Below are 22721 nucleotides of genomic sequence, written 5' to 3' on the forward strand. Positions count from 1 at the left end.
GAGCGGGGCGGGAGGGGGGATCCGTGCTTCCCTTGGGGGCGGCCCTGGCACCGCCTGGGCTCCGGCCCGGGCAGCGAGGGGGGACAGATGGACACACGGAGTGCCCGGTGACACCGGAGTGACCAGGGAGCCCAGCGTGACCGGCGGGGGCACGGGGCTGGCGGCCATGGTGAGGGGCTGAGGGGAGAGCGAGGGGCTGAGGGCGAGGGGCTGAGGGAAGAGCGAGGGGCTGAGGGCGAGGGGCTGAGGGAAGAGCGAGGGGCTGAGGGTGAGGGGTTGAGGGCGAGGGCGAGCGGCTGAGGGGAGGGCAAGGAGCTGAGGAGGCTGTGGCGCTTTTCCCTCACCCCCATTCCCAGCCTTGACGGGGATAATCGACCGCACTTGCCGGGATTTGGGGGTCCCGTTCAGTGCCCCGCGGTGTGAGGGCCGGGCTGGGGGCCGCCATCCTGAGGGGGCTGTGAGGGCCGGGCAGGCGAGGCCGTGTCACCCCCCCGGGCTCTTCACGGAGCTCCTGCTCCGGGCAGCGAAAACAGCCCCGGTTGAAGGCGGCCGGCACCGAGGGCTGCGGTGTTGGAGCTCCGGGGCCGTGATTTCGGCGGCACAGCCGTGAGCGGGGTTCTCCCTCTCCCCCAGGGCCCGTGAATGCTGTCGGCTGCGCTGCTCCTGCTCGCTGTGCTGCTGCTCGTTTGGGCCAAAATGTCCAGCGCATTGGGCGAGCAGAAGAAGGAGCCGGAGGAGAGCCCTGGGGGGCCGCTCCCCGCAGCCGGGCCCCCGGCGCGGCCGAGCCCCCCGGGCCGGCAGCCGCCGCCTCGGGCCGGGCGGGCAGGCGCGGAGCAGGAGCAGCTCGCCGTGTACAACCCCGCGGCGCTGCGCCGCCCGGCCCTCGCCAAGTTCGTGCTGGGCTCCTTCGACGACAACTCCTCCGATGATGAGCTGATGGCCACGGCCTTCAGGGTGGGCCGGCGGCGCAGCAGCCTGGCCGGGGTAGGGGGGACCGCCCCCGAGCCCCCCACCGTGAGCGCCCTTGCGGAGCCCAGCGCCGGCATCAGGTACGGATGGCAATCCCCGATGGCCGGAGCGCGGCGGGGCAGGGAGGTCCCGGTTAGGGAGGGCGGGTGCTTGTGGTGGGTGCATTGCTGTTGGTAAAATCGGGGTGCACGCGTGCTGGTGCTCCGCGGAACCCCACGGTGATGCACCCAGTCCTGCTGCTTTTGCGGGGGGAGAGCCCGTGTCCTTGGCTGTGTGACTGCAGTGCCACTTGCGTGAGTGTGGCAAGGACCAGGGCAGGGGGGGTCCCCACAGAATCTCTGGTTTGGATGTGGGGCAGCTCACTCCCTGCTGGCTGCACTGGGCAGCTCCCATAGGAGCGCAGCTGACATCCAGAAGAAACAAGCCACATGCTGGAAGCCAAATGCTGCTGCCTGCCTCCCCCGGCTGCTCTGCTCTGGCTAAAAATAACAAACCTTTGGCTGCAGGGACGTGTTGTGACACTCGACAGCCCGACGGTGGCTCTTGCCACGCTGGGTTTGAGGTGGTGCTGCCAGTATCCCTGCTGCTCTTCTGTCCTTCCACAAATAAGGAATTTCCTTATGTCCTGCCTGAGTCACGTTGTAGATGTGGTTGGTGACCTTTGCAGGACAGGCCTTTGCAGGGGGTTTGGGGTCAGGAGAAGGCTCGCCAGAGTGGCTCTGTGTTCTCTGCGGTGGCCCTGGGCTCGGTGACAGCCACCACATCCTGCCACAGGCCCAGCATGTCGGGGCTGAACCTGGCGAAGAGGAGCCACAGGAAGATGGACCTGCAGCGGGACTTTTCTGTTGCCTCCCCAGCCGAGTTTGTCACCCGCTTTGGGGGCAACCGTGTCATCGAGAAGGTCTGTCCCCACATGTCCCTTCTCGTGCCTGAGCAGGGGGTCACTGCTTTTCGCTTGGAGCCATGGCAGCCCAGAGCTGTTCATTCCATGGCTTCACTCGCTCTCACGGGCTGGGAGAGGGAACCCCATGCAGCAGCTTTGCACAAACCATGGCCAAAGTCCCATCCTTGGCCATCCCCAGTGCCAGACATCAGGGATGTTGTTGAGGAGTCTCGTGCTCTGCTGGGATGTACAACCAGCTGTCGGAAAGCTCCCGATTAACACATCCCCCCTGCTTTGCTCCACACCCACCCCTTCCCCCTGTGCTGCTGTCCCTGGAGATAGCAAGGACAGGGTTCACCCTGCCACCCCCTGTCCCTGTCACCCCAGGTGCTCATCGCCAACAACGGCATCGCTGCTGTGAAGTGCATGCGCTCCATCCGCCGCTGGGCCTACGAGATGTTCCGCAACGAGCGCGCCATTCGCTTCGTGGTCATGGTCACCCCCGAGGACCTCAAGGCTAACGCAGGTAATCCCTGAAAATATCCCAAAAAGGAAGTTCCCTCCTTGGGGCTGAGCTGGGGCAGCCCTTTCCTGCCTGGCGTGTGAGGGCTCTGCGCAGCCTGGAGTCACACGCTTTCCTTCTGCGCAGCCAAGTACAGGAGTAAATAATTTTTCCTTGCTCCAGCCCCCCAGGGGTGGAGGATTTGGGAAGGGGTGCCACTCAGGGATCTGGCTCCCACCGCTCCCCGTGCTCTCTTGCAGAGTACATCAAGATGGCAGATCACTACGTGCCTGTGCCTGGAGGGACCAACAACAACAACTACGCCAACGTGGAGCTGATCGTGGACATTTCCAAACGGATCCCAGTCCAGGTAGGGGCCATTTCTGTGCCTCCCACCTCCTTGCCAAGTGCAGTTGCTGTGCAGAGGGGACACCCCAAGAGGAGGTGATGTCCCTGTGTGCTGATGAGCTGGGCACGGTGTGAGGTGCCAGCACAGGGGTAACACGCTCCCGCTGCTGCTTCTCCTTGTGCCAGGCGGTGTGGGCTGGCTGGGGACACGCCTCAGAGAACCACAAGCTGCCAGAGCTGCTGCAGAAAAACGGGATAGCTTTCCTAGGTAAGGTCTCACTGCTTCTCTGTGCTGGGAGTTGGGCTGGTGTGTGCACTCACAGTCACTGCCAGGGACACTGCACTGGGAATGCCCCTTTGGTGCCTCTGGCATGCCCAACCCGTGGAGTGGCAGTCCTCAGACTGGTTTCCTGGGGCATTCCCAGGAATTCTGCTGTTTTCTGGGTTTTCCCTGTAATATTCAGGTTGATGCACTGTTCACAGAGGGACATCGGGTGGGAGCAGACCTTGTGGGTCCTGCATCCCTCATCCTTGCAGAAGGCTGGTGGGGCTGGCTCAGGGATGTGGGGATGGGCTGGTGGGTTGGGCACCCCCTCAGCCCTTCTCTCCCTCTCCGAAGGTCCCCCCAGTGATGCCATGTGGGCACTGGGGGACAAAGTCGCCTCCACCATCGTGGCTCAGACCCTGGAGATCCCCACGCTGCCATGGAGCGGGAGTGGTGAGTGCCTCCTCACAGCCCCCACATCCTCCTTGCTCCCCCCTTCCCTCCTCCCTGCCTCTCCTTCCCCCCAAAACAAGCACCAGGATTGGGGTCCTTGGCCCAGCTGCCCCCACATACTGGGGACCCCACTGCAGCAGCTGATTCGTGCAGGGGAATTTTGGAGATGGGGTGCATGGAAACAAGGGAAATGATGGAATCCACAGCTCCCTGAGCACATCCAGCGTGCCCCTTCAGCTGTGCCATCCTGGTGGTGACCACAGCCCTGGCCATACCTGCAGGTCTGGTGGCCCAGTGGTCCGAGGAGGACCAGAAGCATCAGCAGGCCATCAGCATCCCCCTGGAGACGTATGCGCAGGGCTGCGTGAAGGACGTGGAGGAAGGCCTGGAGGTAAAGCTGAGCCTGTAGGCGGCTGCTGATCTCTTGCCTGCCATGGTTCCTCCTCAGAGCCTGCCTGCCCTGGCTCTTCTGGCCTCCCAGCACCCACCACAGTGACACCAGGCAGTGAGTGAATGTCACTCGGGATAATCCTGCTCAGGGATGACTGGAGTGGTGTGGGCTGCCAGGGTGGTGGGCTGGGGTCCAAAACACTACAGTCACCCCAGCCCCCGACCCTCTCAGGTGGCCCTGAGGATCGGCTATCCCCTGATGATCAAGGCAGCAGAAGGTGGCGGGGGCAAAGGCATCCGAAAAGTGGAGGCAGCGGAGGAATTCAGTGCCTGCTTCCGGCAGGTAAGAGGCACTTGGAACCCCCATCCCTGTTTCTGTCCCATCCCGGCAGGGTCCTGCTCCCAGCCGGGGCACCTCCCACTTCCCGCCGCAACTCTGCCTCCATCCTGGGATGAATTTCGGGGGGCGATGCCGGAGCATGACCTTCTCCCCTGGTCGCAGGTGCAGGCGGAGGCTCCCGGGTCCCCCATTTTCCTGATGCAGCTGGCGCAGCACGCGCGGCACCTGGAGGTGCAGGTCCTGGCAGATGAGTACGGCAACGCCATCTCCCTCTTCAGCCGCGACTGCTCCATCCAGCGCCGCCACCAGAAGATCATCGAGGAGGCGCCGGCCACCATCGCTGCCCCCGCTGTCACCGAGCTGATGGAGAAGGTTGAATGGCCTGATTTAGGGGCAGCACGAGGTTTTGGTGGGAAACTGGGCTGGGTTTAGTGGGGTTTTAAGGAAGGGAGGGACCCCTGAACTAAGCAGGAGGCCCTGTCCAGGGTGGTCGGGCACAGAACAGCCTCCCCAGGGAAGCGATCCCAGCCCTAAGCCTGCCAGAGTCCAGGGAGCGTTTGGACTTCCAGGCACATGGTGGGGTTTTGGGGGTGCCCTCTGCGCAAGCAGGAGTTGGATGCTGACGCTGCGGGTCCCTTCCAAGCCGGGCTAGCCCGTGATTCCATGATTTCCCTGTCCCGCAGTGCGCTGTCCGCCTGGCGCAGATGGTTGGGTACGTCAGTGCGGGCACCGTGGAGTATCTGTACGGGGAGGACGGGAGCTTCCACTTCCTGGAGCTGAACCCGCGGCTGCAGGTGGAGCACCCCTGCACGGAGATGGTGGCGGACGTGAACCTCCCGGCTGCCCAGCTGCAGGTACCTGCACACGCGGGTGTTAGAGGAGGCAGTCTGGGCATTTAGGGAGGAGCACTGGGCTCTGGCAGAGCGAAGCTGCCCCATGTCCCGGCGTGGAGGGTGCAGGTGAAAGCGGCGTGGCAGCCTTTCTTCTATTCTGCCTTCCCGTTGGGAACTCTCCGTTCAGACTCTCTGTCGGTGTCTCCCTGGCAGCTCAGGCCTTTGTCTCTCCTGCAGATCGCAATGGGCATCCCCTTGCACAGGATAAAAGACATCCGGGTGCTGTATGGGGAGACCCCTTGGGGGGACACCCTCATCTCCTTCCACAGCCCCTCCAACCCCCCCGTGCCCAGGGGACACGTCATTGCTGCCCGGATCACCAGCGAGAACCCCGAGGAGGTGAGCTGGGGGTGGGGACAAGGGCACTCTGCCACCTGTGGGTGTGAACTGGGCATGGTCCTCCCCACACAATGTCCATGGGATCGGTGCAGTCCCTGGGGGTACCCCTTCGCTGTCTTGGCTGCACGAGTTTCAACCCTGGTTCCTTCATCTCTGCTCAGGGTTTCAAGCCCAGCTCGGGGACGGTGCAGGAGCTGAACTTCCGCAGCAGCAAGAACGTCTGGGGGTATTTCAGCGTGGCAGCAGCCGGGGGGCTGCACGAGTTTGCTGATTCCCAGTTTGGACACTGCTTCTCATGGGGAGAGAACCGGGAGGAGGCCATCTCGTGAGTGTGGTGGGATGAGTTGGAGGGCGTGTGTCCTTGGGAATAGCCACAACTGGTGTGTGAGCTGGGAAAAGTGGTTTTTATCTGACAGGATCAGAACTGTGCTGCTGTGCTAAGCACCTGGCTGTCTGGCCAAAGCCAGAATTTTTTGGGCTGTGGTGGTGCTACAGCCCCAGCTCATCCCTGATCCTCAAGGACGTGTTGAAGCCATCTGCTAAGCATTGCTTAGTGCCCATGAGCAGCGGTGTCCATTTCAGGAACTGAGCAGCAGTTTCATTCAGGGCTGTTTCATGGCCAGGTTCGATGGGGCTTGGAGTAACCTGGTCTAGTGGAAGGGGGTGAAACAAGAGAATTTTTAAGGTCCCTTTCAACCCAAACCATGCAGTGATTCTACTCTGTGAAGGTGCTGCGGGCTCCAGAGCTCATCACCTCAGGAGCTCATTGCTCGAGACCCTGAAGCTCCCCACTTCCCTCTGCTGAGAGCCGAGCGATTCTCAGTCATTAATGAAGGGCTTTCCTCCCTTATAGGAACATGGTGGTTGCCCTGAAGGAGCTGTCCATCCGTGGGGATTTCCGGACCACGGTGGAGTACCTGATCAAGCTGCTGGAGACGGAGAGCTTCCAGAACAATGAGATACACACGGGCTGGCTGGACCACCTGATCGCCGAGAAAGTGCAGGTGGGGCTGCTGCCCTGGGGTCACCACTGCCCTTCCTTGGGGTACGACCCAAACCCTGTTGGCTTTGCCCCCACAGGCAGAGAAGCCAGACACGATGCTGGGGGTTGTGTGTGGTGCCCTGAACGTGGCGGATGCTGCTTTCAGGACGTGCATGACTGACTTCCTGCACACGCTGGAGAGGTGCGGAGTGGGGGCTGCCCAGGGGGGCTCAGGCATGTGGGGACCACCTTCCACCAGGCCTCCGAGCCACGTCCAACCAGTCCGTGAGCAATTCCAGGACTGGGGCAGTCACAATGGAGACCTAAGTGTTGTTCTTGTGGGAGGTCCTCCTTCCATTTTCGCTTTGCAAATTTAGTGACAGTAGCGTGGTGACAGGCAGGCACAGGGGTATCTGCTGTGGCTCACAGCCCTGGCTCCTCAGCTATCACTTTGTCTGGGCAGTAGGAAAGGCTTCCCATGGCTGGGGAAACAGCTTTCAAGGGGAAGTGGCTTTGTTGTTGAATATCAAGGTCATTCCTCCAGCCTTGGAGAACTCCCAGGGCTCTTCCATGCCCCTTATCTGATTGTTTTCCCAGTGCCTGGCCTTCCTCCAGACTTGCTGTGCCTGGTGCTCATGTGGGTCACTTAAAGCTGACACTTGTCCCCTCTGGTCACCATCCTGCCCTCCCACCAGGACTGGGAGCAGTGCTGACATTCCACACGCTTGGAGAGGCTGGGAATGCCGTGGGGCCTGATCCCTCCATTGTGTTTCAGGGGCCAGGTGCTGCCAGCGGCCTCCCTGCTGAACATCGTCGATGTGGAGCTCATCTATGAGGGTGTGAAGTACATTCTGCAGGTGAGGGCAGGGCTGTGCTCTCCCCAAACCAGCCACAGCACTTCTCAAAGGGGTCAGGGCCATGCTCCTGTCCCAAGGGAGAAAAGTGAAATAAATATGAGGTTATCCTTAAAAAATGGGCGACATAAAAATGAGGTTAATAACCTCATAACCTTAATAACTGCGTTTTAACCTGACAGACATTTTCATGCACCCCGTTGCCCTGTGTTTATTAAGGGACTTCATTTTGTTGCTTTTAAACCAAATTAGTTGGGCTTCATGCAAAACTCCTTACTCACAATGAAAGTGACAGGTGAGCCATGTGTTGCACCAGCTCTGGGCTGTGAGTTGAGTTAAACCAGCTCTGGGCTGTGAGTTAAACAAGCTCTGGGCTGTGAGTTAAACAAGCTCTGGGCTGTGAGTTGAGTTCTGTGTGTTAAACCAGTTGTGGGCTGTGGGTTAAACCAGCAGAGATGAACAGCTTCTCGGTGCAGCCTGAGCTTGTGCCTCCTGCCTTCCCAGCACAGCCCCATCCTGTGGCAGCAGCCGTTGCACTGAGCATGGAGCGGTGCCCCCCCCCAGCCCCCAGCCCCGCTTTTGGTGTGTTTTGGGGTCGCACTGAGGCTGTCCCCTGCCCGCAGGTCGCCCGCCAGTCTCTGACCACCTACGTGGTCATCATGAACCGCACGCACATCGAGATCGACGTGCACCGCCTCAACGACGGCGGGCTGCTGCTCTCCTACGACGGCTGCAGCTACACCACCTACATGAAAGAGGAGATCGACAGGTACCCCCTGCCAGGACCCCCGTCCCTCCCTCCCTCCCTCCCTCCCTCCCTCTCTCCCCGATGGGCAGCAGCCGGCTGGTGACACCTTTCCCGCAGGTACCGGATCACCATCGGCAACAAAACGTGCACCTTCGAGAAGGAGAAGGACCCCACGGTGCTGCGCTCGCCCTGCGCGGGGAAGCTGCTGCAGTACACGGTGGAGGACGGCGGCCACGTGGACGAGGGGAAGGTTTATGCGGAGATCGAGGTGAGCTTTGCGGAGGAGCCGCGGGAGCGACGTTCGGAACCCCGCAGCGCTGCTGCGATGCTCGCGGGACGAGCAGCCCGCGGTTGCTGCTGGCTCGGTGACGGTATCCCCTCCTCGCCAGGTGATGAAGATCATCATGACGCTGACCGTGGAGGAGGCGGGGCGGCTGCAGTACATCAAGCGGCCGGGAGCGCTGCTGGAGTCCGGCTGTGTCATCGCTCGCCTCCAGCTCGATGATCCCTCCAAAGTGAAGCCTGTGAGTCTCCTGGGGGTTGCTCATGCCCTCCTGCCAGCTCCCAACTGGCATCCTGGCAAAGCTCCCTAGGGGTCAAAATGGACGAGCTGCCCTGATTGGGCATCACAGCCACGGTCATGCCATGTCTTTGGGCTGTCTTTGGGCTCAAGTGCTGCTCCACGTGGATTGTTCAGCTTCCTCGTTGTGCAGGGGCTCACATGCACTAAAAACGCCCATTTACAGCACTAAAATCTCCGCTTTTTCCACGTTGTTTTCATGATGAGACGCCAGCAGATCCACTGTGCTGAATGTCAGGCGCTTCGTCTGTATCTAACCCAAAGCAGGGATTGTGCTGCTTCCTCTGGAGCAGCTGCAGCTCTCGGGAGCTCTGTCCCTGTCAACAAGGACAGTTCAGCCCACCTCCCTCTGCCCTCTCCAGGCACAGCCATTCACAGAGGGGCTCCCAGCCCAGCAAACCCTCCCCATCACTGGGGAGAAGCAACACCAGGTTCTCCGCAACGTGCTGGACAACCTGACCAACGTCATGAACGGCTACTGCCTGCCCGAGCCCTACTTCAAGACCAAGGTGGGTGCCGGGCACCGGGTGTTTCACCCACTTGCCACGAGGGCAGCTCCAGCAGCGCCAGCTTGTGCTCCTGCAGGTGAAGGAATGGGTGGCACAGCTGATGAAGACCCTGCGGGACCCTGCCCTGCCCCTGCTGGAGCTGCAGGAGATCATGACGAGCATTTCGGGAAGAATCCCGCTGGCCGTGGAGAAATCCATCCGGAAGGTGATGGCGCAGTATGCCAGCAACATCACCTCGGTGCTCTGCCGCTTCCCCAGCCAGCAGGTGAGTGCCAGAGGGGGCTCACGTCCTCTGAACTGCAGCCACTTGGGAGCTCCTGCCTGAAGCTGTGCTGCCGAGATTTTATAATAAATGAAATGAATGAGGGAGGTACGTGGGGGTTTATATTTTCTGTGTGTGTCTTTGGTTTAATATGCGTATTTGCTTCTATGCGTGCGTTCCTGTTTTATATTTGTCTGTCATTCTGCATTTTTCATTTTTGGGGAAAAAAAACCAAAAAACTCAAGGGAAAGGCTTTGGGTGGAGTAAGGAAAGGGGGAACTGGCAGCCTAGTGCCCCTGTCCCCTCTCTCTATAGATCGCCAACGTGCTGGACACCCACGCAGCCACGCTGCAGAGGAAGGCTGAGCGGGAGGTCTTCTTCATGAACACGCAGAGCCTGGTGCAGCTGGTGCAGAGGTGAGTCCCGTGCTGTCTGTGACCCCCCTGTCCCCCCACAGCCACCTCCTCACAGCAAGATGGGCTCTTTGCTCCCCAGGTACCGCAGCGGCATCCGGGGCTACATGAAGACAGTGGTGCTGGACCTGCTCAGGCGCTACCTGCAAGTGGAGACACAGTTCCAGCATGGTGAGGGCTTGGGGCTCTCTGGGGGAGCTGCAGGGCTCTCCGGAGGAGCTGCAGGGCTCACCAGACCCTGCCCCACAGCTCACTACGACAAGTGCGTCATCAGCCTGAGGGAGCAGTGCAAACCCGACATGAACCCCGTGCTGGAGAGCATCTTCTCCCATGCCCAGGTGGCCAAGAAGAACCAGCTGGTGATCATGTTAATTGTGAGTACAGCCCATGCCTGAGACTCCAGGAGCAATGGCTGGTGGGAGGGAAGAGCCAAGGCAGCTCCACATCACTTCTTGAAGAGTCCATTCCTGCCTTGTTACCGCTTTATTGCTTTATTTTAATTATCTCCCCTGTGGTGTACTACGCTTGGGTCAAAGAGAGCCCATTTTAGTGCCTTGGGTCTTGTCCCCTTTGGCTGCATGGGGCTGGGGTTTGGGATGAAACCCTCCCCTGTGGGGCTGGGGTTTGGGACAGAGCCATCCCCTGTGGGGCTGGGGTTTGGGACAGAGCCATCCCCTGTGGGGCTGGGGTTTGGGATAGAGCCATCCCCTGTGGGGCTGGGGTTTGGGATGAAGCCATCCCACACAGTGAGGAGCCCAAGCTGAGCCATGGTGGCTGTGACGTTGCAGGACCAGCTGTGTGGCCGTGACCCCACGCTGACAGATGAGCTGACGACCATCCTCCATGAGCTGACACAGCTCAGCAAGACCGAGCACTCCAAAGTGGCGCTGAGAGCCCGGCAGGTCAGCCAGCACCATGCAGTGCCATCCCATTCCTGTCCCCATCCCTGTCCCCCATGCTCCCAGCTCCTCTCTCCCCTGGCAGGTGCTCATTGCCTCTCACATGCCCTCCTACGAGCTGCGGCACAACCAGGTTGAGTCCATCTTCATCTCCGCTATCGACATGTATGGACATGAGTACTGCCCTGAGAACCTGAAGGTTGGGAATTGCATGTTTTTCCAGAGGGAGTTTGAGTGGCTTTGGGGAGGGGGTCTGGCTGCAAGTGGTTTAGTCCTAAAAACAGCAAAAAATCACTCAAAGCCTTGCTGTAATGGCTGTGTGGAGCAGAGGAGGGGCTGCAGCCCACCGCTGCCAGTCTCCATCCATTGCTCCATGCTCCATCTGGCAGGGAACAGATGTGTGGATCCATGTCTGGCTCTAGTGGTTTCCCCATGGTGGGCTGGATGTTCCATGGGCACCCTAATGACCAGTCCTGCACAGCTCCACATTGAGGAACCCCCTAAACAGAGCAGGGAAGGTCTCACTTCATCCTTGCCCTAAATTTTGCTTTTCCTCCTGCAGAAACTGATCCTGTCAGAAACCTCCATCTTCGATGTGCTCCCCGTGTTCTTCTACCACACCAACGAGGTGGTGCGCATGGCAGCGCTGGAGGTGAGGCCTGGGGGGCACAGAGGGGGCCTGAGAGTGGCCTGGGGGGCCCAGGGGTGACGGGGGGCACGGTGATCCCTCCTGTGTCCCCTCGCAGGTGTACGTGCGGCGGGGCTACATTGCTTACGAGCTGCGCAGCCTGCAGCACCAGCAGCTCTCCGATGGCACCTGCCTCGTGGAGTTCCAGTTCATGCTGCCCTCCTCTCACCCCAACAGGTACGGGGGTCCCTCCCACACACCCGTCCTGCTCCCCTGGACACGGTTCTTTTCACAAAGCTGTGGGGTTTGTATCATCCCCTCCGTGCGAAGCGGGAGCTGCCACCGCGTTGTCCCGTTGCCGGTGGAGCAGGATGAGCCCTCTCTGGGTCAGGCTGCCCTGTGTGGTCCCACACGGTGCCTCCCCCAGAGCTGACACGTGCTCCCCATGGCAGGATATCCGTCCCTATCAGCATCTCCAACCCTGACCTGGCCCGGCACAGCACCGAGCTCTTCATGGACAGCGGCTTTTGCCCCACGAGCCAGCGGATGGGAGTCATGGTGGCCTTCCGCAGATTTGAGGACTTCACAAGGTGGCTGTGCAGGGACATGCCTGGCCAGCGTTAGTGCATTTCGGGTGCCACTGCAGTCATTGGAGAGCAAAATGGGATGGAAGAGCCACAGCTGGGGGCAGTTGGGCGGTGCTAGAGGCAGCTCCAGTTCCCACCGTAGCTGCAGACTGGGTATTCTCAGTACAGCACTTACCTTGTGGGGACGTGAGGTGGTTTTTGGGGACATGTGAAGCATGAGGAAAACTTGGATGGCACAGGTTAAACCCCTCTGCACATTAACGCAGCAGAGCTCAGAGCTGCATTTCACGAGCTGTGGGTTTGCCGTGGGATGGTGGGGCTGTTGTGCTGGTACCCGTATCCCTGTCACACTGTCACAGTGGGTCCCTGGTTCTGTCACTTCAGGCAGGGCGTGGGCACAGCGTGCTGGCTTGTGACCCCATCCCTGCTGTTTGGGCAGGAACTTCGATGAAGTGATCTCATGCTTTGCCAACTCCCCATCGGACAGCGGGCTCCTCAGCGAGGCACATGCCACCACCTACGATGAGGAGGACACCAAGGTGGGCATGAAGCTGCTGCTGATACCCACAGGTGGTCCTGGGGACAGCACTGATGCTGCTGGCAGGGGTTGACTGTGGGGTTTTGTTGCCAGAACATCCGTGAGGAGCCAATCCACATCCTCAATGTCGCGCTCTGTTCAGCTGACCACGTGGAAGATGAGAAGCTGGTGCCCATCTTCAGAACCTTTGCCCAGTCCAAGGTCTGTCACTGGGGTTGGACCCTCTTTTTGTAAACCCTGCTAGCCAGAACACTGTATCCCGAGGCACTGCCTCCTCTCCATGCAGTGCACCCCAAAATGCTGCAATTTGAGTTTTGTTTGCTCCCTTGGTGGAGATGTTTAAGCTCTCGTGACTGGTGGCATCTTCTGTTTCTGTGTAGAAAAATATCCTCGTTGAATGTGGTCTCCGGAGAATCACATTCCTCATTGCCCAGCAGGTGAGTGCAGCTGGGCCTCTGACATCTATAAATACCTTATAGACACAGCACTGAGTGATGGATGGACCCACTGTGCTTCAGGAGCTGGGAATTAATTAATGAGCAATTAATTGAGTGATTCATCTCCCGTATCATCCTTTATCCTGCTCATGTTTCCATTAGTGTGGTTCCTGCAGAGCCACTCCGTAGCTTTAAGCTGCCTTTAGAAGCCATCATAGGGTAGAAGCCCAGAGTGATTTGGGTGGGAAGGGACCTTAAAGTTCATCCTGTTCCTCTGCCTGCCATGGGGTGGAACTCTACGCTATCCCAGGTTGCTCCAAGCCCCTTCCTTGGACACTTCCAGGGATCCAGGGGCAGCCACAGCTTCTCTGGGCACCCTGTGCCAAGGGCTCACCTCCCTCACAGGGAACAATTTCTTCCTAAAATCCAATCTAATCAATCCCTCCCAGCCCTTTTCCCTTTGGGGGAGAACAAAGCCCGCAAGGTTTTTTTTGTTTTTGTTTTTTTTAATGGAGAATCAGACCAATCCTCTGCGGGCCAGGCCTATTCACGTTGTCTTCTCTCTCCCTTTTGCTGCAGAAAGAATTCCCCAAGTTCTTCACGTTCAGAGCCAGGGACGAGGTAAGATCTGGTGCGAGCGGTGCCGGCGTGGCGCCGGCGGGGCCCCGGCTGACGGCTGTGCCTGGCAGTTCGCAGAGGATCGCATCTACCGGCACCTGGAGCCGGCGCTCGCCTTCCAGCTGGAGCTGAACCGCATGCGCAACTTCGACCTGACGGCCATCCCCTGTGCCAACCACAGGATGCACCTCTACCTGGGCGCTGCCAGGGTGCAGGCGGGCGCCGAGGCCACCGACTACCGCTTCTTCATCCGCGCCATCGTGCGCCACTCCGACCTCATCACCAAGGCAGGGAGGCGCGGGGGCCCCCGGGGGCACGGTGAGGGTGCAGGGGTGGCCTGGCCCCTGCTGAGCCACCTGCTCCATCACAGGAGGCTTCCTTCGAGTACCTGCAGAACGAGGGCGAGCGGATGCTCCTGGAGGCCATGGATGAGCTGGAGGTGGCCTTCAACAACACCATCGTGCGCACCGACTGCAACCACATCTTCCTCAACTTCGTGCCCACCGTCATCATGGACCCGTCCAAGGTGTGTTTCTTGGGGTCCTGCTCCCTCTGTCCTGGAAAAATTCCTCTGTCGTCCTCTGTGCTCAGGACCATTGCAGGATGAGCAGCCACTGCCCACCATCCCTCCCTGTCCCCAGCGGAGAGGGTGGATATCAGCACCAGGAGGCACGGAGAGATGGAAAGGGCTCACCCAAAGCAAATCTGAGATGGCTGCTTGGGGTGGATGTGCAACAGGGCTGCTCCAGCCTTGGCATCGTGTGCTCAGTGTTGTCCCTGGGGTCACCAACCTCTCCGTGTGCCGTCCCCTGTGCAGATCGAGGAGTCGGTGCGCTGCATGGTGATGCGCTACGGCAGCCGCCTCTGGAAGCTGCGGGTGCTGCAGGCCGAGGTGAAGATCAACATCCGCCTGACGCCCACTGACGCCGCCATCCCCATCCGCCTCTTCCTCACCAACGAGTCCGGATATTACCTGGACATCAGCCTCTACAAGGAAGTGAGGGACCCCGGCACGGGCAGCGTGAGTAACCCCAGCGGTGACTGCAGGAACACAACCGCAGCTGCCCGAGTCCTGGCAGCTCCGTCAGAACTTTGGGGGGGCTTCTGCAAAACTCCTTCTGCAGTGCTGGTCTGTCCAGGGCCCCTAGACTTCCAACAGCATTCCCACACCTGGATTGGTTTCATCCTGTCTGTCTGCATCCAGTTGGGTTCCTTGGGGTGATGCTGGCGTGGGGCTGGGCAGTTTTGAGCGCTGCAGGTGAAGGAGTGTGACAGTCCCCTCAATAGCAAAAAATGGGAGGAAAATCACCTTGGCCAAGCAGGGCTTGACCAGAAGAAGAGTCACCATGACATCCAGGGAAGGCAACCAACGCTCTGCTCTCCTCTCCAGATCATGTTCCAGTCGTATGGGGACAAGCAGGGGCCGCAGCATGGGATGCTCATCAACACCCCCTATGTCACCAAGGACCTGCTGCAGGCCAAGCGGTTCCAGGCACAGTCCTTGGGCACCACCTATGTGTACGACTTCCCAGAGATGATCAGGCAGGTGAGTCTGGCTGAGCAGAAAGAGGCTCCAAATTACTGTGTTTGCTCTTCATCCTCACCTTCCCTGAATATTCCCACCTGAGGAGAAGATCCCTCTCCTCCGGCTGTCAAATGAGAATACAGAAAAAGCCCAAGCCCCAACATTTTTGGTTATATAAAACATTTCTAAACCAATTCCTAGCTCCTGGAATTCCTGAAACTAGATGGTGTTTAAGGTCTCTTCTGAGCCAAACCATTCCAAGCTGTGTGCTGTGTCTCCACAGGCTCTCTTCAAGCTGTGGGGCTCCTCGGACCTGTATCCCAAGGACATCTTGACCTACACTGAGCTGGTCCTGGACTCACAGGGGCACCTGGTGCAGATGAACAGGGTCCCTGGAGGGAACGAGGTAGCAGGGAATGATCTGGAATTGGGCAGGGGAAGCAGATGGGAATGGCTGGTGGCTTAGTCTGGCTGTGTTTAAAGCTTGGGAGATGCTCCTCAACCATTTTGTCTGTTAATGCCACCTTCAGCTCAGCTCTTGTGTCTCTTGGGCATGGCACTCAATGTCCTGGTCTAGTTGATGAGGTGGTGATCAGTCAAGCATTGGACTCAATGATCTTAGAGGTCTTTTCCAACCCAGTTAATTCTGTGATTCCATAAATGATTCTGGGACTCTGTGATTCTCTGGAGGATTCTTCCCTGTAATCTTGCGCTGTTTCGAGGCAGGTGGGGATGGTGGCTTTCAAAATGAAGCTGAAGACCCCTGAGTACCCCAAAGGCCGGGACATTGTGCTCATCTGCAACGACATCACGCACAAGATCGGCTCCTTTGGGCCCGAGGAGGACCTGGTGTTCCTGAGGGCCTCAGAGCTGGCGCGGGCCGAGGGCATCCCCCGCGTCTACATCGCCGCCAACAGCGGCGCCCGCATCGGCTTTGCCGACGAGATCAAGCACATGTTCCAGGTGGCCTGGGTGGACCCAGCCGAGCCCTACAAGGTGTGTGGGCACCTCCCAGCACAGGAGAACACAGGGTTTAGCTGGGAGAGGGATGACCTGAGCTAAACTGGGATGTCAAACTGTGGGGTCAGAGCAGGGGATGAGGCCACACCTGCACCCAGCACCATAGGGATGGTTCCTTTGGTTTCTCCCAGATGGTGGAGGGAAAGGGGCCGGTGCTTGCACGGCTGCTTTGTGCAGCTCTGGTGCCTGAGCTGCTGCACAGCATGGTTTGGGATAGGTTTGGGAAAGGGCTGTGTCCCAGGCGAGCATGTGAATGGGGGGCTCCACAGCTCATCCCTCTTTCCTTGCAGGGTTTCAGGTACCTGTACCTGACTCCCCAGGACTACACAAAGATCAGCACCATGAACTCGGTGCGCTGTGAGCATGTGGAGGAAGATGGTGAGTCCAGGTGAGTCCCATATCCCGTGAGACACACAGGCCAACCCCAAGCTCTGCCCTACACCCCAGCAGGATGCAGCTCCCACCTCAGCATCCTGCCAGGTACATCATGCAGGTGAGTGCTTCCCACACCACCGCTCCGCTTTCCCTGCAGGTACGTCCTGCTGGACATCATTGGGAAGGACAACGGATTTGGGGTGGAAAACCTGAGAGCTGCTGGTACCATTGCTGGAGAGTCCTCCCGTGCCTACGACGAAATAGTGACCATCAGCATGGTACAGCTGGGGCCCTTCCCCTCTCTGCTCCTCTCTCTCCTACTGGCTCCTAAAGTCACCATGGGAGGGGTAACAGGATGCAGCAAGGAGGCCGAGCCCTTCACAGCCTCCTTCTCCGGGTGCTCGTGGTGTGTGCTGCAGCCCCAGTGACCCCAGGTGTCCCTTTGTGTGTGCCCAGGTGAGCTGCCGTGCCATCGGGATCGGTGCCTACCTGGTGAGGCTGGGCCAGCGCGTCATCCAGGTGGAGAACTCCCACATCATCCTCACGGGTGTCACGGCTCTCAACAAGGTACCGAGCTCTGGCTGTGTGTCCTCCGTGGCACTCGTCCTTCCCACCTTTACCTGTGTGGGCTCCTTCCCTGTCCCATGGAGCAGCAGCCTGGACAGAGGTGGGAATTCAGCCTCAGCCCAGAGGAGATTTGCCTGTGCAGAGGTTTGGGCTGACAAACAGAGCGAGGGAGCAGCTCGTGTGTCAGCAGAGCCCCATGTGTTTCCCTTGGGAACTCTGTCTAGGTGCTGGGGCGGGAGGTTTACACATCCAACAACCAGCTGGGAGGAGTGCAGATCATGCACAACAACGGCGTTTCCCATGTCACTGTCCCAGATGACTTTGAGGGGGTCTACACCATCCTGCAGTGGCTCTCCTACATACCCAAGGTAGGAGGGTGCTGCAGCGTGGGGCTGAGGGGTGTCACCTGTACCTGGCTGGTGACCCAACCTCGGGGTCTCCCTTACAGGATAACCAGAGCCCGGTGCCTGTGGCTGCCATAAGTGACCCTGTTGAAAGAGAAATTGATTTTGTCCCTTCCAAAGTCCCCTATGACCCCAGGTGGATGCTGGCAGGGAGACCCCATCCAAGTAAGTGAGAACAACCCAAGGCCTCTGCAGCACTGCTCCCAAATGCATCCTGTAGGTGCAGAAGATGCTCTTGGCTGTGGGTTGGTGCTCAGGAACCCTTCAGTGCTTGCCCTTGCACCATTCCATGTTTTCCTGTGCCCCGCAGCTCTCAAAGGGACCTGGCAGAGCGGCTTCTTCGACCGGGGCAGCTTTATGGAGATCATGAAGCCGTGGGCTCAGACCGTTGTGGTTGGCAGAGCGAGGTACTGCCTGGAGCAGGGGATGGAGCTGGGATCCTGCACCTGTGGTCCCTCACCTTCAAGCCCTGGCTGTGGCACTGCTTTTTGGGATGGTGGAGAGGGAGCAGCTCTCTGGTGGGGCTGGGGTAGGGGGGAGCTGGCCTTGCTGAGCCCACCCTGCCCTGCCATAGGCTGGGAGGTCTCCCCGTGGGCGTCATCGCTGTTGAGACCCGCACCGTGGAGGTGACAATACCCGCTGACCCTGCCAACCTGGACTCGGAGGCAAAGGTGAGCGGGGCACAGCTGTGGCATCTGAGAGGAGGCTGGAGGGAAGGGAGGAGCAATAGCTCAGCATGATCCTTGGGTGTGTCTTGATTTTCCTCAATTCAGGTGAAATCAAGGATGCTGGCGCAGTCTGTTTTCTTCCAGCTGTTTCATGCGGCATGCCAGGAAGAGCTGGCACAGTCGCAGCTGCTCACTCTCTTTTCCAGATAATCCAGCAGGCTGGACAGGTCTGGTTCCCAGACTCTGCTTTTAAAACAGCCCAGGCCATTCGGGACTTCAACCGGGAACACCTCCCTCTGATGATCTTTGCCAACTGGAGAGGCTTCTCCAGCGGCATGAAAGGTACCTGTGCTTGGGATGTCCATATCCCCATGATGGGACAAATCCCTGCTGTCTCACAGGGTCCTGGGATGGCCCAGCCCACCAGGGCACGCACCACTCTGGGACTGGGGATGTGCTGGGGAGGTCATGGGGCATCGCAGGGCAGAGGTCCCAGGGGTTGGTGGCTTCCTGCTGGCTGGTTTTGCAGGGTGCTTTTTCTCTCCAATAGAGAAGGTGGCTTTGGGCAGCTGGGAGGAGGCTGGGACAGTGGCAATCGGGACACCCAGCCCCTGAGTGTCCCTTTGGCTTTCAGACATGTACGACCAGATGCTGAAGTTCGGCGCCTTCATCGTGGACAGCCTGCGGGACTTCAAGCAGCCTGTCCTGGTGTACATCCCCCCGCACGCCGAGCTGCGCGGCGGCTCCTGGGTGGTCATCGACTCCACCATCAACCCCCTGCACGTGGAGCTCTACGCCGACAAGGAGAGCAGGTCAGCATCCAGAACACCTGTGTGTGCCACCCAAACCACCTGTGTGCCACCCAAAACACCTGTGTGTGTGTCACCCGAAACACCTGTGTGTGTCATCCAGAACATCTGTGTGTGTCATCCAGAACATCTGTGTGTGTCACCCAAAACACCTGTGTGTGTGTCATCCAAAACACCTGTGTGTGTGTCACCCCAAACACCTGTGTGTCATCCAAAACACCTGTGTGTGTGTCACCCCAAACACCTGTGTGTCATCCAAAACACCTGGGTGTGTGTCACCCAAAATACCTGTGTGTGCCACCCAAAACACCTGTGTGTGTGTCACCCAAAATACTTGTGTGTGCGTCACCCAAAATACCTCTGTGTGTCACCCAAAATACCTGTGTGTGTGTCACCCAAAATACCTGTGTGTGTCACCCAAAACACCTGTGTGTGTGTGTGTCATCTGCCTGGACATCTTGCCCTAGGATTTATTTTCCTGTGCAGACCAGTCCTTGCTTTACTAAACTTCCCCTTCAGGGCAGGCATTTTGGAGCCTGGAGGAACAGTGGAGATCAAGTTCAGAAAGAAGGATTTGGTGAAGACAATGAGAAGGATCGATACAGTTTATGCCAAGCTTGTTGAACAGCTGGGTGAGGAAGGGGATTTTTGTGTTGTAGACATGGGTACCACGTAAGTTAACCTCTCTAAGTTAAACATGAGGCTCAAGCTGGTGACAACCACCAGGAGTCCCTTAGTGTCCTTCTGGGAAAACTCTTTATGTATTTTCTCTTGGTGGAGCTGAGAGGAGGTGGTGGTGCTTTAGAACACCTCTGTCTCCTGGGGACTCTGTCAATGGCTTAGATGGGGCGGGGTTCTTCTCCCACGCTTTGAGATGAATTCCACGTGCCATGGCCACATTGAATTGGTTCCTGCTGCATCGGGAGCTCCTTGCCCCCGCGTCCCTCCAGGCTGCCACAACATGGTGTCACAAAGTCCTTGCGAATGCCGTCTCCCCTCTGCTGTGGCGGGCACTGCGTGTGGTGTCACCTCTTTGTGGCCGTGGCTCGTGTGGCTCTGGTGTCGCTGTGCCAAGAGCCGCGGCGCTGGGCGTGGTGGCTGATGTGGGAGCGCAGAGGGGACGCCCTGGTGGCATCGCCGTGGGGCTGCTCAGCCCGCTGTGTCCCGCAGGGACCCCCGAGCTATCGGAGGCGCGGCGCAGGCAGCTGGAGAAGCAGCTGAAGGCTCGGGAGGAGCTGCTGCTGCCCGTGTACCACCAGGTGGCCGTGCGCTTCGCGGACCTGCACGACACCCCGGGCCGCATGCAGGAGAAAGGGGTCATCACGGTGAGCCGGGCGCAGGGGAGGTGGCAGGCAAAGGTGGGGGGAAAATCCCTTCCCTGTGACATCCCTGCCCCGGGGCTGCTCTCTGCCCTCCATCCCGCCGGAGCTGGGAGCGAGCAGCCGCCGGCGAACCCGGGCTGCGCTCCGGTTTCCCCAGGACATCCTGGAGTGGAAGAGCGCCCGCTCCTTCCTCTACTGGCGGCTGCGGCGGCTGCTGCTGGAGGAGATGGTGAAGGCAGAGGTGCTGAAGGCCAACAGCGAGCTCAGCCACATCCACATCCAGTCCATGCTGCGGCGCTGGTTCATGGAGACGGAAGGAGCTGAGAAGGTACCGTCAGCCCCGGCTTCCCGAGACACCTCCAGGGCATCCCGAGGGATCTCAGCACGCTCTGCCATCCTTCAGAGGTTTCAGCGGTGCCTCCCTGGGGTTTTCAGTGTGTGATGGGAATGTGTGAGGATTGGTGGTGCAGCAGCCCTGGGCTGGGGCTGGCTCTTCGAATCAGCTGGCTCCAGTTGGGTGCTGGTGCTCAGCGATGGCAGAGTGGTCCCCAAATAAACATTTTCTACTGGGCTTCCCAGGGAAAAAGTGGGGTTTTTAGCGTTTGAGCTGCTCTCAAATGACACACACGTTGCCGTGCCTGCCTCAGGAAGCAGGACATGCAAAGGAACAATGTTTTACCGCTTTTGCTTTTTAAGTGGTTTGTGAATAGGTGACGGACAGGGAAGAAAAATTCCTGGATTTGAGGCTCCAGGAGGAATGGGGGGACACGGGCTGTGCAGGCAGCAGGAACCCCTGCCCACAGTGCTGCTTTCTGCAGGGCTACCTCTGGGACAACAACCAGGTGGTGGTGGAGTGGCTGGAGAAGCACATGCAGGAGGAGGACGGCACTCAGTCGGCCATCAGGGAGAACATCAAGTACCTGAAGAGGGACTACATCCTCAAGCACATCCGGAGGTGAGCGCCTGTGGGAGCTGGGGTGAGAAAAGGGGGATGCTGATCGCTGGGATGGCAACAGCAGGTGGTGGGCACCAGGCAGTTCTTACTCTGGCCTCTCAGGAAATCGCCCTGTGCCTTGCAGCTTGCTCCAGGCCAACCCCGAGCTGACCATGGACTGCATCGTGCAGATGGCTCAGCACATCACCGGGCCACAGAAGGCCCAGGTTGCCCATCTCCTCTCCAGGGTGGACACTGATGACCCCTCCTGAGCTGGGCAATCAGCACGGGGTAGGAGAAACACCAGGACACGACCAGACCTCACCTGCCCACCTGGTTCCTCAGCACTTGAACTGAAGCATTGGACTCTTGCTCATGTGCCTAAATAAAGAACACCAACGCTTTTAAGTATTTTAAGCTGTGGAGATGGTCTTGCCATCCATGCAAAATCCCCTCTGGCACTGGAGGTGCTGCCAGAGGGGCAGCTTGGCAGAAGATGAACTTGTTCCAAGCCACGCCTGGCATCTGGACCTGGTGCAGAACTTGGTTTTAAAAAGAATCCAGAATATTTTCCTGTTTTCATTGCCAGCACTGGCCTGGGTCTTTCAAACAAGCACCAGGTCAGACACATCTCATGAGACTGGACAGAGCTGGAGGCACAGAACCCCTGGCCAGGGCCAGTGTCTGTCTGGCTGGGTTCAAGCTGACCAAGACCAGGCACCAAGACCAGGAAATGAGAAGCAGCCTCCAAGTGATGCTTTATAAACTGTGAGGAGCAATTTCTGTTGTCCTTCCCCTCGCTGGGGATCAAAGAGTAGATGTGGCCATGAGTAGCTGATGGCCCAGGAAAGACCTAAGTGAGCTAATCTGGGAGCTGCTCCCGTGGGAATGTGCAAGGATTCACCAGGCTTTGGCTGACCTGACTGTTCCTCTCACCCATCTTGTGTCCTTTCTGCCTCCTGCAGAGCTTGGGGAGGAGGGAGGATGGCTCCAGGTGCTCCTGCCCCAGTGAAGGACCTGATTCCTCCTTGGAAGCAGCAGAGCCAGGGGGAGCTGTCGCCTGTTTGACCCTGCTGCTCAGGTAGCCTTTGATCATCTTGGTTGTGGAGGGGAAATTCAGAGTTTTCCCGTGCCTCTGGCTGTGTCGTTTCCCAGGACAGATTTACCTTGGGCTCCAAAGGAGGAGGTGGGATGGATGGACGGATGGAAGGGGGGACACCTGGCTCCAGTGCAGTGCTGGTACTGCCCTGGGGTGAAGGTGTTGGACACCTCCTGGGGCTGGGTTGGGGGGTCCCACAGAGTCTGTGGGAGTCTCCCTGTGCTGGGGCAGGGACGGGAAGGGTCTCGTGACTTCCTGGCTGGAAGGTGTCACTGCTGACGGGCAATAAAGTGAGCTCAGCTCCAGGGAATTCCCTGAGCTCCGTGTCTGCTGTCATTGTCCTGAGCAGGGCCTGGTGTCCCTGGCGCTGGGCAGCCCAGCGGCACAGGACCTGTTTGGAGTGGGGCAGCTCCAAACATCCCTCCTGCCAGCCCCTGTCCCCACTCCAGAGCTTTTCCAAGCATTTCAGAGGGTTTCAGGAAGAGGGTGACACCACAGAGGAGGGACTCTTACAGTAAATAGCTGTAAACTCTTATTCTCGTGGAGGATTTGAGCCAAGGA

General features: G+C 58.9%; 1 protein-coding gene across 2 annotated transcripts; it reads left to right on the forward strand.

Moving 5' to 3' along the window:
• The first annotated feature begins 31 nt into the window (after positions 1 to 31).
• ACACB (acetyl-CoA carboxylase beta) lies at positions 32 to 22478 on the forward strand. 2 transcript variants are annotated; one of them, XM_058422761.1, is made up of 53 exons: positions 32 to 169; positions 634 to 1049; positions 1744 to 1870; positions 2240 to 2378; positions 2615 to 2724; positions 2889 to 2970; positions 3322 to 3420; positions 3702 to 3811; positions 4043 to 4153; positions 4313 to 4522; positions 4834 to 5004; positions 5221 to 5382; positions 5544 to 5707; positions 6236 to 6386; positions 6463 to 6566; positions 7140 to 7221; positions 7842 to 7987; positions 8084 to 8234; positions 8356 to 8490; positions 8909 to 9055; positions 9132 to 9320; positions 9633 to 9733; positions 9813 to 9901; positions 9980 to 10104; positions 10519 to 10632; positions 10715 to 10828; positions 11192 to 11281; positions 11376 to 11494; positions 11710 to 11847; positions 12284 to 12383; positions 12476 to 12583; positions 12763 to 12819; positions 13399 to 13440; positions 13509 to 13724; positions 13808 to 13963; positions 14255 to 14458; positions 14828 to 14983; positions 15246 to 15368; positions 15689 to 15958; positions 16273 to 16370; positions 16515 to 16635; positions 16814 to 16924; positions 17149 to 17292; positions 17373 to 17493; positions 17639 to 17735; positions 17903 to 17999; positions 18203 to 18338; positions 18631 to 18808; positions 19325 to 19437; positions 19976 to 20130; positions 20285 to 20455; positions 20946 to 21082; positions 21207 to 22478. In XM_058422761.1, exons 2-53 carry the CDS (start codon positions 643 to 645, stop codon positions 21331 to 21333), a joined length of 7125 nt encoding a protein of 2374 aa, XP_058278744.1. In that variant the 5' UTR covers positions 32 to 169; positions 634 to 642; the 3' UTR covers positions 21334 to 22478. The 2 variants fall into 2 exon arrangements, with proteins under 2 accessions (XP_058278744.1, XP_039937254.1); XM_040081320.2 differs by having other exon boundaries at positions 9813 to 10104.
• The last annotated feature ends 243 nt before the right edge of the window (positions 22479 to 22721 follow it).

The sequence above is a fragment of the Hirundo rustica genome, chromosome 17 (genome assembly GCF_015227805.2).
Source record: "Hirundo rustica isolate bHirRus1 chromosome 17, bHirRus1.pri.v3, whole genome shotgun sequence".
NCBI lineage: Eukaryota > Metazoa > Chordata > Aves > Passeriformes > Hirundinidae > Hirundo > Hirundo rustica.